We start from the raw sequence: 15187 nt of genomic DNA, 5'->3' as shown, positions 1-15187 counted from the left end.
AGCCGCTTTCAAGACCTTTTGCTCATGGAGTTCCTGCACTTCCCCTGGCACCCCTCACCCCAGGTATGGAAAAATCCTCGGGCGGAACAACTCCGCCCGTGCGCGGCCTCACTGGCGCCTGGCCGAGGCCTGCCCACCCGTTCGCCTTCGCACCGCAACCGGAGCGGCTCCCCGACTCAGGCCGGCCGGCTCCCGCCCCACACCCGCACGAAGCCTCCGCACTAACATGCCAGACCGCCGGCAACAGCCGGCCCCTCACGCAGTGCTCCGCGCAGCCCCGCCCCGCAGCCCCGAGGGGGCGGCCCCTGCCGGCCGGGGAGGGGGAAGCTTCCCGTTCCGCTCGAGCCGCTGCTTCCGGGTCAGCGGCGCCTGCAGCCCACGTGGTGCCCGGCAGGGAGCGGCGCGGCGCGGGGCCCGGTCGGTGTCGGGGACCGGGGGAGCCCGACCCATCCCCCACCCGTGCGCGCCCCTGAGGGGCCGCCGCCGGCGGGGCCTGCACCGGGGGGCGGGAGTGACGTCACGCCTCCGCGCAGCCCCGTCGCCCGTCGGCCCGCTGCGGTTTCCTTCCCTCAGGCTGGTGCGGGGGCCGCTCTCCTCGCAGCCATGACGTCCCTGGCCGAGCAGCTGAAGCGGCTGGCGCTGCCCCAGAGCGACCCCAGCCTCCTCAGCCGCAGCGAGGTCGCGTCGCTGCTCTTCGACAGCAGGGAGGCCGCGGCCATCGACAGGGACACCTTCTTCGCCATCGGTGAGTTCGGCGGGAAGCGTCGCCTGCTGTGCGGGACAGCCGGAGGAAGGTGCATGGGAAAGGCGGCCCCGTAGGAAAAAAAGGCCAAAAGGACACTGTCTCCCATAACATCCTCCTAGGGAAGCTCAGGAAGTGTGGGCTGGACGAGTGGTCGGTGAGGTGGATTGAGAGCTGGCTGAATGGCAGAGCTCAGAGGGCTGTCATCAGCGGCGCTGAGGCTGGTTGGAGGCCGGTAAGTGGTGTCCCAGGGGTCGGTACTCGGCCCAGTCTTGTTTAACTTCTTCATCAGTGACCTGGATGAAGAGTTAGAATGTACCCTCAGCAAGTTTGCTGATGACACCAAACTGGGAGGAGTGACAGATACACCAGAAGGCTGTGCTGCCATTCAGTGAGACCTGTACAGGCTGGAAAGTTGGGCAGAAAGGAACCCGATGAGGTTCAACAAGGGCAAGTGCAGGGTCCTGCACCTGGGGAGGAACAACCCCATGCATCAGTACAGGCTTGGGGTGGACCTGCTGGAGAGCAGCTCTGCGGAGAGGGACCTGGGTGTCCTGGTGGACGACAGGTTAACCGTGAGCCAGCAGCGTGCCCTGGCTGCTGAGAAAGCAAATGGGATCCTGGGGTGCATCAAGAAGAGTGTGGCCAGCAGGACGAGGGAGGTTCTCCTTCCCCTCTACTCTGCCCTAGTGAGGCCCCATCTGGAGTACTGTGTCCAGTTCTGGCTCCCTAGTTCAAGAAAGATGAGGAGCTACTGGAGAGAGTCCAGCGGAGGGCTACGAGGATGATGAGGGGACTGGAGCATCTCTCCTACAAGGAAAGGCTGAGGGAGCTGGGCTTGTTCAGCCTGGAGAAGAGAAGGCTGAGAGGGGACCTCATAAATGTTTATAAATATCTGAAAGGTGGGTGTCAGGAGGATGGGGCCAGACTCTTTTCAGTGGTGCCCAGTGACAGGACAAGGGGCAACGGGCACAAACTGAAGCAGAGGAAGTTCTGTCTGAACATGAGGAAGAACTTCTTCCCTCTGAGGGTGACGGAGCCCTGGAACAGGCTGCCCAGGGAGGCTGTGGAGTCTCCTTCTCTGGAGATATTCAAGATCCGCCTGGACGCCGTCCTGTGCAGCCTGCTCTGGGTGACCCTGCTTCGGCAGGGGAGTTGGACTGGGTGACCCACAGAGGTCCCTTCCAACCCCGAACATTCTGTGATTCTGTGATAATTCGGCCAACTGCAGGCCAGTCAGCATCGCTCCGGCCTGCGGGGAGATCCTCCCAGCTGCTTCAGGTCCTCCAGGAGCACAGCGCTGAGGGCATGAAGGGGAAGGTGGTTGCGAGGGGGCGGGGGCCCCGACCATCTCAGGGGCTGGAGAATTTGCCCTAAAAGGGGAGGCTGCTGGGAAGGACATGACTGGAGAAGAGAAGGCTTGGAGGGGTCTGGGTGGAAGGACGTGTCTGGTGTTATTAGTCCAGAGAAGAGAAGGCTTGGAGGGGTCTCATAGCAGCCTGCCAATACCTGTGAGGTCATGCTCTCCAGAGGAATGCAGGGCTGGAGGACAGGAGATAATGGGCACAAACTGAAACAACAGAGGTTCAGAGTGGATGTAAGGAAAAGTTCTTTCACCCTGAGGACAGTCAGGCAGTTGAACAGGTTGCACAGGGAGGTTGTGTGCTCCATCCTTTCTGAAAGCCCAACTGGATAATGCCCTGAGCAAGCTGGTCTGATTTCAGGGCTAACCATGCCTTGAGCAGGACCTTGGACTGGAGATCTGCCAAGGTCCCTTGCACCCTGAAGTCTGTGATTCCGTGAAAACGTTCCCATACCCTACTCTTTGGGGACATTATGGCCGCAAATAATGTAAAGTGGCCAAACCCACTGCTGTGTTTGCATGCTGCAAGTCCTTTGTGCTTATCTCTTTACATTTTTTGTGTAGAACTTTACCCAGGTATGTGATACTTCTTGACTAAGAAAGCTGTTTTCCAAAGCCACAAATATTGATAGCATATATCGATTTTAAGAACAGCTTTGTAGATATATGTGTCCTTGATGCAACACAGTATTTTTAAATTACTTAAATATTTACTATAAAACTCCTGCATGTAGGAGTATATAGTACTAGTGTATATATGGTAATTTATTTCGCCATTTTTTCGCCCATCTGCCTGGTTTCTTTATTTCAGCTGAAGTTGTCGGCTTTATGCTTAGCCATTAATATTTACAAGCTTGTGTAAAATAAAGAAACAATTAAAATGGTTCTCCAGTGGTGTACGTGGAATACTGTATTCTAGTTTATTCAAAGAGGTACCTTTGCTTGCTTCGTCCAGAGAAAATCATAGAATAATTTTGGCTGGAAGGGGACCTCTGAATGTCACTTGGTACTAACGCAGCTGAGCACAGGGCTAGTTAGCGCAGGTTGCTCAGGCCTGTGTTCAGCTGAGCTTGAGAATAAAGGTTTTATGGTCTCTGATCCAATATTCGGCCTCTGATCTGGTGTTTGACCACCCCAGTGTTGGAAAAATTAAAAATCCATACACTGAGTTGAAATTTGCTGTGTTACAGCTTGCATCTGTTGCCTCCCGTCCTTCCACTGTGCATCTCTGAGAAGAGTCTGACACCATCTTCTTGATGACCTGCACCATGTCCCATTAAGTCGTTGCAGACAGCGGGAAGATTTCCTGTTGGCTCTCTCTTCTCCAGGCTGAACAAACCCAGTTCCTCTTTTTCCCTGTGTGTTATTTTCCAATCCCCTGACCATGTTAGTGTTCCTCTGCTGGACCTGCACCCATGTCAATGTTTTTCTTCTACCGATGAACTCAAAATTGCATTTAGTACTCCAGATGCAATCTGACGAACGGAGGGGACAGTTCACCTCCCTCAGCTACGCTCTCGCTCATACGGCCCTGGGTGCTGCTGGCCTTCATTGCTGCACGAGCACGCTGCCGATACTTGTTAATGTTCTTTTTCTTCACCAGTTAAGAAATACTTTAAGTGTAGCAAAAGTTTTTGTCTTAGACCTGTTTACCGTTTGGCTTGATTTGCTTAATGAGGATGGCATATACCAGTACAGCAGAGAAGTTGGGTGTGCCAGTGAGGAGGTAGGTGGGTAGGACTGGTGAATAAAAATGTTACGTTTAAAGCATTCTTCTGTTTTTTTCCACAGGATGCACTGGCTTGGAAGAGCTGATGGGGATTGATCCTTCCTTTGAAGTGTTCCAGTCCAGTTTGTTTAGTTCCACGTCCAAAGGCCTGGAACGCAGTGTTCAGTCTAAGGCAGTAAATGAACAGCTGAACAAGAATATTTCGTTGTTCCTGATTCACCTGTCCCCTTACTTTATGCTTAAGCCAGCCCAGAAGTGCCTTGAATGGCTGATTCACAGGTAATCCACTGAATAGCCAACACGTCAATAGAGAAGGGTACTAGAAATGCCAGGGTTTTTTTTTCCCTGAGGAGAAAAATTTTTAATAATTTTACTTTAGTTTTCTGAAAATACAGGTTAAAATGTTCAAAATACTGTTTGGGCTTAGTCTTCATGGGGCCAGAGGTTCTTCTTTGCCAGTTAGATTTTTGTCTTTTGATAAATGTCTGTGAAAACTTTAATCACAGAATCACAGAATAGTAGGGGTTGGAAGGGACCTCTGTGGGTCATCTAGTCCAACCCCCCTGCTGAAGCAGGGTCATACAGCAGGCTGCACAGGACCTTGTCCAGGCGGGTCTTGAATATCTCCAGAGAAGGAGAATCTGTCATGATACTCTACATAAAAGCAATTTCCCTGTCTGGCTTTCACCAGATTTGCTCATCTGTAGCCATCTTACAGCGGACCTAGAGAGACATTTATGTAATGCGCTTTTAGAAATGGGCTCTGTAAAATAGCTAATTTTCAATATTAACTGTGAACCATGTGTGATGTGCCCTTGTATTATAACATGAGCTAAGTACTCTTACTTCAAGGTTATGTAGGAAGGAGTGAAGAAAAAATAAAGCAAGTATTTTGTGAAGTGATGTTGTATGTATTTGCATAAATTAACCCATCCAGATGCAGAAACTGTAATATTTCATGTCATGAAAGAGTGGGCGATTTTGTTGATAGGACCTTCGAATCACAATATTTTTTATATATGTATTATCTTGAAGTTCATACTAGATTACTGTAATGTCTGGTTTAATATTGAAATCTCTACAGAAGAAACTGAGGTGATGTTAAGCCCTATAGGGACCTAAAATTATGGAGAGTAAGGAAAAAAATTGCTGGCGCTGTTTCTTTCCTTTAGGATGTAGAGGCTAGTGGCCGCCTTGGGGTTCGGGACTGCAAGTGGACCAGAGGTCTGAATCAGTATGACAGTCATCTGTCATCTTGCTTAAAAGCGAGTAAACCAGGTGGTCTGAGAAGAACGTGGCTGGGTCTTTTTTTGGGGGGCTTCCAGAGAGTTTTTTACTGTGTATATATGTTTTTTCTTTAGATTTCACATCCATCTCTACAATCAAGATAGTTTGATCGGTTGTGTTCTGCCATATCATGAGACTAAACTATTTGTGAGAGTTATTCAGCTTTTAGATATAAAAAGCCCAACTCATAAATGGCATTGGATTCATCCGATAAGGGTAAAGTACTTCACAGATGCAAGTTGGGAAAAGCATGAGGGACTTTATTAATAATTTTTTGACTCTGTTACTAGGTTTATGAATATGGTCCACCGGGTCATGTGCTTGTAGAAATGTACTGAAAAACTTAATTGCAGGGATGGAGCCTGGGTGCCCACCTGTTGTCTCTGCTATCTTTCTTTAAATATGAAGTTAATTCTAAAAAGCTTTGATTGTAATTACCCTTTGTTTTGGAAAAGTTTTAAGGTACAAGTATTTGCTAGTGCTAGGAAGATACGTCAATGACTAAAATATATGTTTTGTTTGAATATGGATTATGTAATGCTCTTCATCATTTGTCTTAATGTAGATAGAGAAATTTCCAGAGAGATGATTTGGTTTCCATTACTTATTTCAATTTAAATTGTGATAACTGATCTGTAGGATTAATTCAGAGATTATATTAATTTTTACTGTGGGTGCTTTACCCTTGAGTGTTCTAATTTTACTTTTTTCAACATGTAAAGAAACCTGGAGTCCCACTGGCAAGAGGCACTGTCATTACACACTGCTATAAAGACCTGGATTTCATGGATTTCATTTGCAGGCTGGTGGCAAAATCTGTGAAGGTTGTTCATTTATTCTAGAACCTTTGTTTGTTGTCACTTGGTTTTCCCCATCTTTGTATAGTATTACGCTATTTACTAATATTTTGAATTACATATCAAATAGTAAAAGGAGTAATTTATTAGTGAACAATATGAAAATTTCTTTTTTTATTATTTGTATAGATGACAGTCTATCAAAAATTCTTGTAAGAAAGTGACTGAGAACTAATGAGGCATGACAAAATAATTTGGCAATACTATATTACTTAAAGATGTCATGTGGCTTCAAAGTACTTAATTGTCTTGATTTTTTTATATAAAGTCATTCCTGCTGTTAGTTTGTAACTGTGCTACGAACTTGGGTACCTCTTTTGGGGGTTGTAGTGGGTGTTTTAAACGTGCATCTCCAAATACTAATGAGAACTTAAAATTGAGAATGTTAGAAGGTGAGCAGGTCTACTTGTTTTTTCAGTTAATGTCAAATAGAGAACTAGTTTTATAGTCTCAAAAGGGTGAGATGTACGGCAGTTTCAGTTGTTTAGAGGACTAGAATGCATGTGCTGTCAAACTAAGCAAAGTTCACACAGTAACCAGGTTTGTAGTAGGGAGTGTTAGACATATACCAGTCAGCTTCTTGGCTGTCCAGTTCTCGGTCTTGAGCATTACACCAGAATCACAAGTGATTTCAGTTGTCACCTTATTAGGATTAACTACAGTAGCTGAGGAATAGCATCCGTTTCCTTCTACCTTGTCTGCAAGGGGCAGCTGTAACCTCTGGCGAGGGTTACTGCTGGGAGGACGTGGTGCCTTCAGTTGTGACCACTGGAGCTGGTAGAGCTTACATGCTGAAATTCTGAGATTTGGCTGGTTTGGGGGAAGCCCTTTGTGCGTTTCCACTTTTCCTGATGTCTGAACAACTGATTTTTCTGTGGTCCAGGTCTTTTCAGAGTGTCCTAGCAACACAGCTCAGTTGAGAGTTCTTCTTGTGTTTTATGCCTCCACCATTGTAGCAGCTCTTGGAGCTGCAGAGAAGATAACAAACACTATAGTCTCTATGCTGCTCCCGTACATCCAAAAGGTACGTGAAGCTTTGTTTTCCTTCCTGTGTGATGAAGTGCACTGTGTTCTGCAGACATGCGTCTGCAGGTAACATTTAAACGGGACGTTCTATATGAAATGTATCGTACCAGTCCTAGCCTGCTTTGTAACGCCAGGCAGGTGAAGGGTCCGTGAATAATAATGTTTTTCACACCTCAGATGAGCCCTTTTAGAACTCCGTTTCCTACTCTGCATGAGGAATGGGGCTGTGAGAAATGAATACACAGTTTTAATGAACCTTTTTGCCTTAGAGACTTACCATGCTAAACAATAAGGAAACAGAGTCAAGGAGGACAGCCTGCTTTAGTACCCTCTTTCCTCCAGGATTATTGCTCTGTTAATGAGCAGAGCAGCAGTTAATGAACGTGTCTTCTGTGTGTTTGCACCCTATCTGAGAGTTTTTCTTTCCTGAAAGTCAAGTTTATAGATCCCTTAAAAGCTAACACATGGAGAAGAAGGTAGCGTGATTCCATGGATGTCAGAATCAAAATGATTTTTATGTTAATACACTTTTTTTTTTAAATTGTATATGTTAAAAATCCACCTTTATCTCTTTTCCTAGGGCTTGAAATCCTCTATACAGGATTACAGAGCTGCAACATACATGATAATCTGCCAGATGACAGTAAAAGTGACAGTGGAGACTTCCTTGGTGCATTCCTTGATGTTACAAATAAGCAAGACATTATCTAAAGTGCCCTCATTAGTCAGGGACGGGGTGGCGTGCTTGAACGTGATTCTACAAACTCAGAAAGGAGGCAAACTTGGGAAGAAGTAAGTCTACTTGAATTGAGTTTTCCCACTTTTTAAAAGCTCGGACTGCACTTTGATAATTTGATTTTTTTTCTCCTCCTCATTAAAGAGATACTTTCCAGTCAGAAATGTTGTTAGTTGACTTTTCAAAGGGCTCAAAAGTTTCTTGGCTTACTTTGATAATTTGTGTGCTCGCTACAGCTAAGGAGTCTCAGTGGTGCAAGTCTGTCATCTTTTGGTCCCTCTCCTGCCACTTTCCTCAGTAAAGGATTGGTGTCAATGTGCAAAACTGAACCCTGCCAGTAAGAGGTTCTCTTGAAGGTGGGAGTCCTGGAAGAGAAGCCAGAACAATAATGTTAGTGCAAATATGAGGTTATTTGAATAGCTTGGAAAAAATAAGTTCTGTCCTTTCAGTGGAAGGGCTTGGAGTTCATATAGTTTGATACCTGAAGTGTAAGTGCTTCTATACCACCTCTTCTTTGGTCCCACAAGTCAGGTGTTCTTCTGGAAGTACGTGGAGTATTTCATCCCCATCGACCTGTCTGCCCTGCCCTGACAAGGGTTAGCTAGTGCTGGTAACGTGCAGCTGAACACGGCAATGGAAGTCGCACGTGCTGCAGGGAGGTTGCTTACTGGCAGAGTGGTTAGCGTGGGTGTTCCAATAGAATAAATCCTTGCTGGGATGAGTACGGTGATTACCTTCCAGATACCTGAACTCAGTCATAGAAGAGGAGAATGAGTTAAAAAGCTGAGGTGTGGGGAACTAAGGAGAGGCACTCTTCATGCATCATGGAGCATCCAGTCAGGGGGATGTAAAAGAAGACGAGAGAAACTTTTTATTAGCAGGAAGGGAAATTGCTTCTGCTCTCTTTGAGGATCTCTTGTCTGAGCTATTATTTCTCCTCTCTTCTGTTTGCTGCCGCTGGGCAATAGATATGCCCCTTGCAATGTGGGGAGATCTCTTCATGCAATCCATACAAGTATTTTTTTTCTTGTACTACCAACTTCACAAAAACATAGGTGTGTTCACTGTGCCATTGCAGAAGCCATGCTCAGCATGACTGGCAGTACCCTGTTTTCTTCTTGGGTATTAAATGTGCCAATAAACATCTGGCAAGAAGGAAATTGAGCCCTTTAAACCTTTTCAGCATCTGTTTACAGTGAGGCTGTTAGCTGATGCTGAAAATTGAGCCCTTAGGAAAAAAGTGTTGGTAGCCCAGATGAGCATACATTTTTTTTTTTTATTATTATTTTTATTTCCTGTTCCACTGTGCAGGCCGTTTAATTATCTGTGCAAAACCCCAGAACTGGTAACAGTTTTACAAGGCCTTTCAGCAAGCTATGATATCTCTCCTCTTCTGCGTTACCTGTTGCCTCACCTTGTTTGCACTGTCGTGAAAAGTGATACGGGTAAGTTGGCATACATTTTTAATATTTTGTTGAGTCTTACGGACAGATATCTATAGTCAGTGTCGTAGCTGTGTAATTTTAGTTGCTTCTGCCGTTAAAACTGTGCCAATACATGTGAAGACCTGATTGAGCTTTTGTGTGTGTGTGTTGCTTTTTGTTTTTCCAGGTCTTACAGAGGAGGCTGGTTTAGACATTGTTATATCTGTATCGCTTGGATTTAGGTGTTGATTTGCAGTATTTCAGCAGTAACTTGATTTTGATCTATGAAATTTCTGACTCTTAGAGATCTATTGTAGTACTGCAAAATCATTTTTAGGTAGATTACATGTACTTCATATGTAGTTTTAAGTAGTGGAGATCTACGTTTACCTGGTAATTTAAATGTGCCTGGGAACAGTTGAGGACAGCCAGGCTGTCTGGCGTGCAGTAGTAGCCTGTGTCTGTGCTAGTAAGTCTGCGCTGTGGAGTTGTGACTGCTGAATCATGGCGGGGAAAGCTCTTTTGTTGAAAACAGCCAGATTCACGGCAGGGAATGCTGTAGGGAGTTGCTGGCACAGGTTGTGGTAGCAGATCTGGAACATTCCAAAGCATACTTGAATTTACTGGTAGCAATACAGCCTTTGGCATTTTAATGAGAATGGTATAAAGCGTTGCTAGCAGCACACGAAGACTTAGTGCTTGTGACCAATGAACATTGTGGTCTTTAAGTCGTGTGCTGGGTTCACCCGATGATAATGCCTTTACAAGCTATTAGCTTTGATCTGTACGAGGGGGTTATTCTCAAACTATTGTTCATCTTTTCTGGTTAACGTGTTGTCCTTAGAGGAGCAAGAAGAATCTGAGGAGACAGAGAATCAGATTTACATCAGACATCTTGAAGCTATTCTTCAGAATATACCACTGGAAAGGGATTTAGATCACCTGTTGGCTTCGTGAGTTAACCTTGAGTCTATTTCTTCTGCAGTACTACAATCATTTCTGGTTTAACAACAACTAATTCCTGACAGTGGCATTAGCATTATATGAGCAGGTTTTTCTGAGTTCATAACTTAACTCCAAACCTGGATTTTGAAACTGTAACATTCAGTAATCCAGAAGAGCCATGCTTTTAGTACTTGTGGGACAGAGTGAAACTTCAGGCCAGGAGCAAGTCTGTACTTGCAACAAGTAATGTATGTTGATCCTAACATGTTTAGTAGTGTGCTTTGTAACATTAATGAAAACTGTACTATCCAAAAAAAGGGTGTCTTTTTCTTTTGTTTGCAATTTTAGCAAATTTCTTGAAGAATTTATCTCCTATGGTACAGAGATTGAATCTAATCCCACCAAAATGGCTGTGCTCAATCAAAAGATACTTCCTCTTATCAGACTTCTGGAGAGAAAGTAAGTTCCATTTTTCTATTACAGACCCACAATCTGTAGAGTAGTGATGTCAGCTATGATCTTGGCTTATTGGGTGTAGTAAGCACAATATTCTTGCCTGAATAAATACAGTAAAAACAGCTGACTTCTAAACTTTGTCCAAATTTTTTTTTACTCATCTGTCTTCATATCTTTTGTTATCGCTGTAATAGATGGGCACAGACCTGCTACCTTTGTACAGCTGTTTGCTGTGTAGCATGACCTTTTCTGCTCATTATTGATCCTAGAGGTCTGCACGTCATTCATGTGTGTTAAGACATAATGGTTGGTTGCCTTTGCGAAGCTACCTAAAATAGCTGGTTCAGAGGAGTGCCTGTGCATTCAGCTTCCTTGTATTTCCCTGTATTTCTCTAGTAAATACATGTTCTTCTGTAGTGCTCAGTGGAGAATGTTGGCGGTTTTGTCTGTTGGCAGGTATCCTGAAGCCTTAGACTCTGTGTTGGAGAAGCATCTGGAAGATTGCACAGATGAGGCTGACCAAAATCTTTTTCACCAATTTATTTCTCTTTCATTAAGCTGTGGCAAATACAAGGTAGGTAGAAGCTCAGTTCGTGACCTCTTCTCTGCTTATACTGTCAGAAGGCTGATATTTTGGAAATATTCTGCTCTCCTTCTTTCTAAACAAAATTTCTACCATTCCCTCAAAAAAACCCAAAGAAACAAAGGAACAAACAAACCCCAAACCAAACCGCAACTTACGTAAATGTGACTGGGGGGAGGATGACCTTGATCAAAACTGTGGTGAGAGCAAAAGCAATCAGATCTTTTAAGTTCATGTTTATCATGAACAGTCACGAGTGTGAGCTTTTTTTCATGGTTAAAATTTATATGTTTCCACCTGCCCCAATTGCTATCGGTAATTTTTTTCCTTAGGAACATGGCCACTACATGTACTGTACTGGCTGGTAATGAGAAAGTGGTAGTGCCCAGCAAGGCGTCATCTTACTTAAAGATTTTTCAGTGTCAGAAGTGTCTGTTTTAGGAAGGTCGACAAACTTTATTTCTGTTGAGAGAAGATGGCTTGGTCCTTTTTGTTGCATTGATTTTTATGAATGTTTACAGTCAGTAACATGGAGGAGTAGAGTGACTACAGAGTTCTTCCTGTGGCATTTCTGAAGAGCAATTGAAACTCAGCTTAACACAGAATAACCATCAGTGCAGCAGATCTTTCCAAGGAATTTATTATTAAGAGATGGTTAGTATTATGGCTGTTGTTTGCAGTGACTGAAAGACTGAAAGCACTCAGGAAAAGCTGATAAACTGCATAAAGAAGTGCTGCATGTATTTTTGTACTGGTTTAATGAAGGCACCGATTCTGTGGCTGAATAACAAGCGGATTAACAGGAAAACAAGGCATGCAGAACAAAGGCATGTGACTCTCTTCTAGCGTTTAAGGTTCCTGAGATAAGTGCACACAATTAGACTGGCAGGGATGCCTTTTTAACGGTTTCTATCTGTGCTCTGTCACACTGACATTGTCGCTAGGGCTTTCTCAGAATCCGTAGATAAGTGTAGTGCTTTGCTAGGACAAAAAGGTGTCTGTGGCTAATTGTACTTTTCAAGCTGTATTCCAAAAACTGTCTACCAAAGTGAAGATGACCAAATTTGAAACAGTTATACATCGTTGTTCTGTAATTGACACTTTTTGGGTCTGAATTATACAGGTTTTCTTCTGGTACAAAAATTTGCTGAAAGAATTTCTCCCTTTATCCTTATATGTGCTTAAAGTATTTTTAACGTGCAGCGAGTCATTCTGAAATCTGTATTTCAGTTTCTGGAAGACTCTGATACCTCCCTTCTGCTTAGTTTGAATCATCCTCAGCCAGCTGTGCGGGTGCTGGCTCTTCGGCATTTGAAGGATGTTATTGAAACATCAAAGGTTTGTGTCCTGAATCTCACTTACAGAACTAACATGTAATGTCTTCAAAAAGCTGTTTACCAGACATACCAGTTGAAAACGAGGGTACCTTAAACTATTTGTATGTCTTCCTCTCTGTTTTTCGTGCTGTTTTGCATAGGCTTCTGTCACCACTTCCTTCTATTCTGGAGTCTGGATGTAGTTCTTGTTTATTAAACTGCTTGTAATCTAAGATGAAATCTAAGTTAACGGATACATCCGGGTTTCTTTCTTTTGTTGTTGAAAGTTAGTCTGCCTGTTATTTGAGGTTTAATTTAGATGATGTAACTGCGTTTCTTGTACTAGGATTCAGCTATTTCATTAAAAGCCTGTAAATTGTGCTTACCAACAAGTGATTTTTTTTTTTCTTGGGGCTTTTTTTTTTCCTCTGTTTTTTCAGGAAGGCTTTGATCAGTCTTTCATAGAAGAAGCAATTCTTGGTCGGCTCAAGGATGACAACAGAGATGTTGTAATGTCTGCTCTCAGTTCTTTGGAGGTAAGTATGTATCTTTTCATATGTCAGGTGAGATTGTAGCTGGTCTTGAATATATGTGTCTAGAATGTATTCTTTGTAATGGCCCTTCTTCTACTTATGTCCTTAGCGTATGGCTTTTGTCCTGTAACAGGATGAAACAGCACACATTTAGGAGGCTTGTGTTTTTTACCTCCTCACAATGCCCCCCAAAATTTCTGCTTCCTGATCTTTCCCAAAGTGTTTGCAGTGAACCTGGATTTATTGATTGTATTTTTTTTAATGGAGCTGCTAGACCATATTTTGATCTTTGATTACTATTTGAAGTGTGCTTCCTGCTTATTCTATACATTTTTCTGTAGAAATGTAAGCCATGTCATCTGCCTTTTGGATGGAAAATGGTGCAGTGACAAGTCATTATGCTAGTGAGAAGTGCTCGGTTGAGTTTTTCCATATGAGAGTCATTTGATCAGTGGATAGTGGCAAAGTCCTAAACTCCAGCTCAGGTTTACTGGATAGGACTCTGGTATGCATTGTATTGATTGTTTCCAGCTACAGTAACGGTCTTTCTTTGCTGCTTCTGCTAGTAGTAGTGGAGAATATTATTAGCAGTGGTATAATTGGTCTTGTGTGTTCGTTCATTCTCAATCACTGAAAAATGGGAACAGAAGCACGTGAGTGATTATCTTTAAACTGTAGTGCCTTTTCTTAATGTGCCTTTTATTTTTATCATACAGATGCTATGTAAAGTAAAAGTTCTTATTTAATTATAGTGTTTTGCTTCTATGTTATCAATTTTACCAAACATTTCTGAATTTGATAAATTCTCTGTACTTTAGCATATCAAGAGGGCACACTGGGCAGCCTTATAACTTCTGTTCACCCTGATAATATTTTTATTACATGATCATCAATAGGAATGCAATTAGTAATGTTTGGTCCATGTTTCTACTTGGGATAGCAGATGCATTTTCCATTATGATATGGTAATTATTTTGTATTTTATTATACTTGCATTTCTTTTTCTTGATTACTTTTCAGATTTTCAGGAAACAAGTCAATCCAGAAGTAGTAGTATCAAGTCTTTTGAACATCTTCGAGAAAGCTGATCTTTCAAAGGATGGAAAGTGGTATGTTTGTGCCTTTTTTCAGTCTACATTCTTTCTGTGTAAATTAAACTTTTAAACTCTTTAGAGTATTTTAAAAGCTGTTTTTCACTTCAAATACTTTTGGTTATGCTGTATCTATGCTGAGTTACAAGAGAAATGTTCAATTGTTTACATACCAGTTCCTATGACTTCCTAATTTGTTCTCACTGCTATTTGGGTTCAGAAAATTACCGTGGAAAGTAGAGAAAAAATTAAATATTGCTAGTGTGATTGAGCAATGGGTTTTCAACATCACTTCTTCTCTTTTAGGTACAAGGTTCTGGAGCGAGCAGTAAAAATTTTAGTCAAAGAGGAGATTTTGAAAGAGAAAAAAGAACTACTAGATGAAACAGTAATGCGGTTGTTACCTTTCATGGTAATCACTAACGCAAATTCAAAATCTTCAGATTTGAAAATGGCCATTTGTCTGTCAGAATCTGAGCTCTGCTCCTTACACCCTTTGCTGAAAGGTTGGCCAGAAGGTAAAGCATTAATTCCAACTAATTGGGTAAAAGAAAAATCGTGACAATTTACAGCATCATGCTTATTGAACCTAAACACTTACCGAAGGAGACTGGCTGTCGCTGCCAAGCTGTTGTGCTATGAGTGTGAACAGAGTTCTTTAAAAAGCTCTTTGAAAAGATGAAGAAATTGTCTAGTATGTTTCTGACCGTTTCTAAACATTTTAAGCCACCGGTGTTTTAATCTGTGATTTGTATACGTAGGTTGTCTGATTGTTATTTTTTTCCCTTGGAATAGCTCTTGAAGAGGGAATTAAATCTAGCAAATCTACAGAGTTGATTGGAGTGGCCAACAAGACAATGATTCTGCTGTTTTCTGAAAACATGACTTCAGAGGACCCTTCCTCACTCTTGCAAATGGTATGTGTACCATGTTACCTTAACCTTAAGACATCTTGCTTTCCAGGTGGTCAAATGTGATATAGAATAACTTGGTGTATGCAATTCTGAGCGTTAGTATGCTGTTGTGAAGCTGCTAGGCAAATATATATATATATATATATATATATATATATATATATATATATATATATATATATATA

At 42.8% G+C, this 15187-nt stretch overlaps 1 protein-coding gene across 1 annotated transcript in view; it reads left to right on the top strand.

Annotated features, from left to right (window-relative positions):
• The first annotated feature begins 422 nt into the window (after positions 1-422).
• The window catches only part of HEATR1 (HEAT repeat containing 1), a 40486-nt gene continuing 25721 nt past the window's right edge, over positions 423-15187 (top strand). The window contains exons 1-15 of the mRNA XM_075412425.1: positions 423-745; positions 3897-4113; positions 5196-5337; positions 5844-5945; positions 6862-7002; positions 7585-7796; positions 9052-9185; positions 10009-10117; positions 10458-10568; positions 11022-11139; positions 12379-12486; positions 12905-13000; positions 14018-14106; positions 14395-14606; positions 14884-15005. Coding sequence (XP_075268540.1) covers positions 604-745; positions 3897-4113; positions 5196-5337; positions 5844-5945; positions 6862-7002; positions 7585-7796; positions 9052-9185; positions 10009-10117; positions 10458-10568; positions 11022-11139; positions 12379-12486; positions 12905-13000; positions 14018-14106; positions 14395-14606; positions 14884-15005 — 2055 coding nt within the window. The 5' untranslated portion in view covers positions 423-603. The remainder of the gene's footprint in view (positions 746-3896; positions 4114-5195; positions 5338-5843; positions 5946-6861; positions 7003-7584; positions 7797-9051; positions 9186-10008; positions 10118-10457; positions 10569-11021; positions 11140-12378; positions 12487-12904; positions 13001-14017; positions 14107-14394; positions 14607-14883; positions 15006-15187) is intronic.

Source organism: Opisthocomus hoazin, chromosome 2 (assembly GCF_030867145.1).
Source record: "Opisthocomus hoazin isolate bOpiHoa1 chromosome 2, bOpiHoa1.hap1, whole genome shotgun sequence".
NCBI lineage: Eukaryota > Metazoa > Chordata > Aves > Opisthocomiformes > Opisthocomidae > Opisthocomus > Opisthocomus hoazin.
This window is presented reverse-complemented; position numbering and strand designations above follow the sequence as displayed.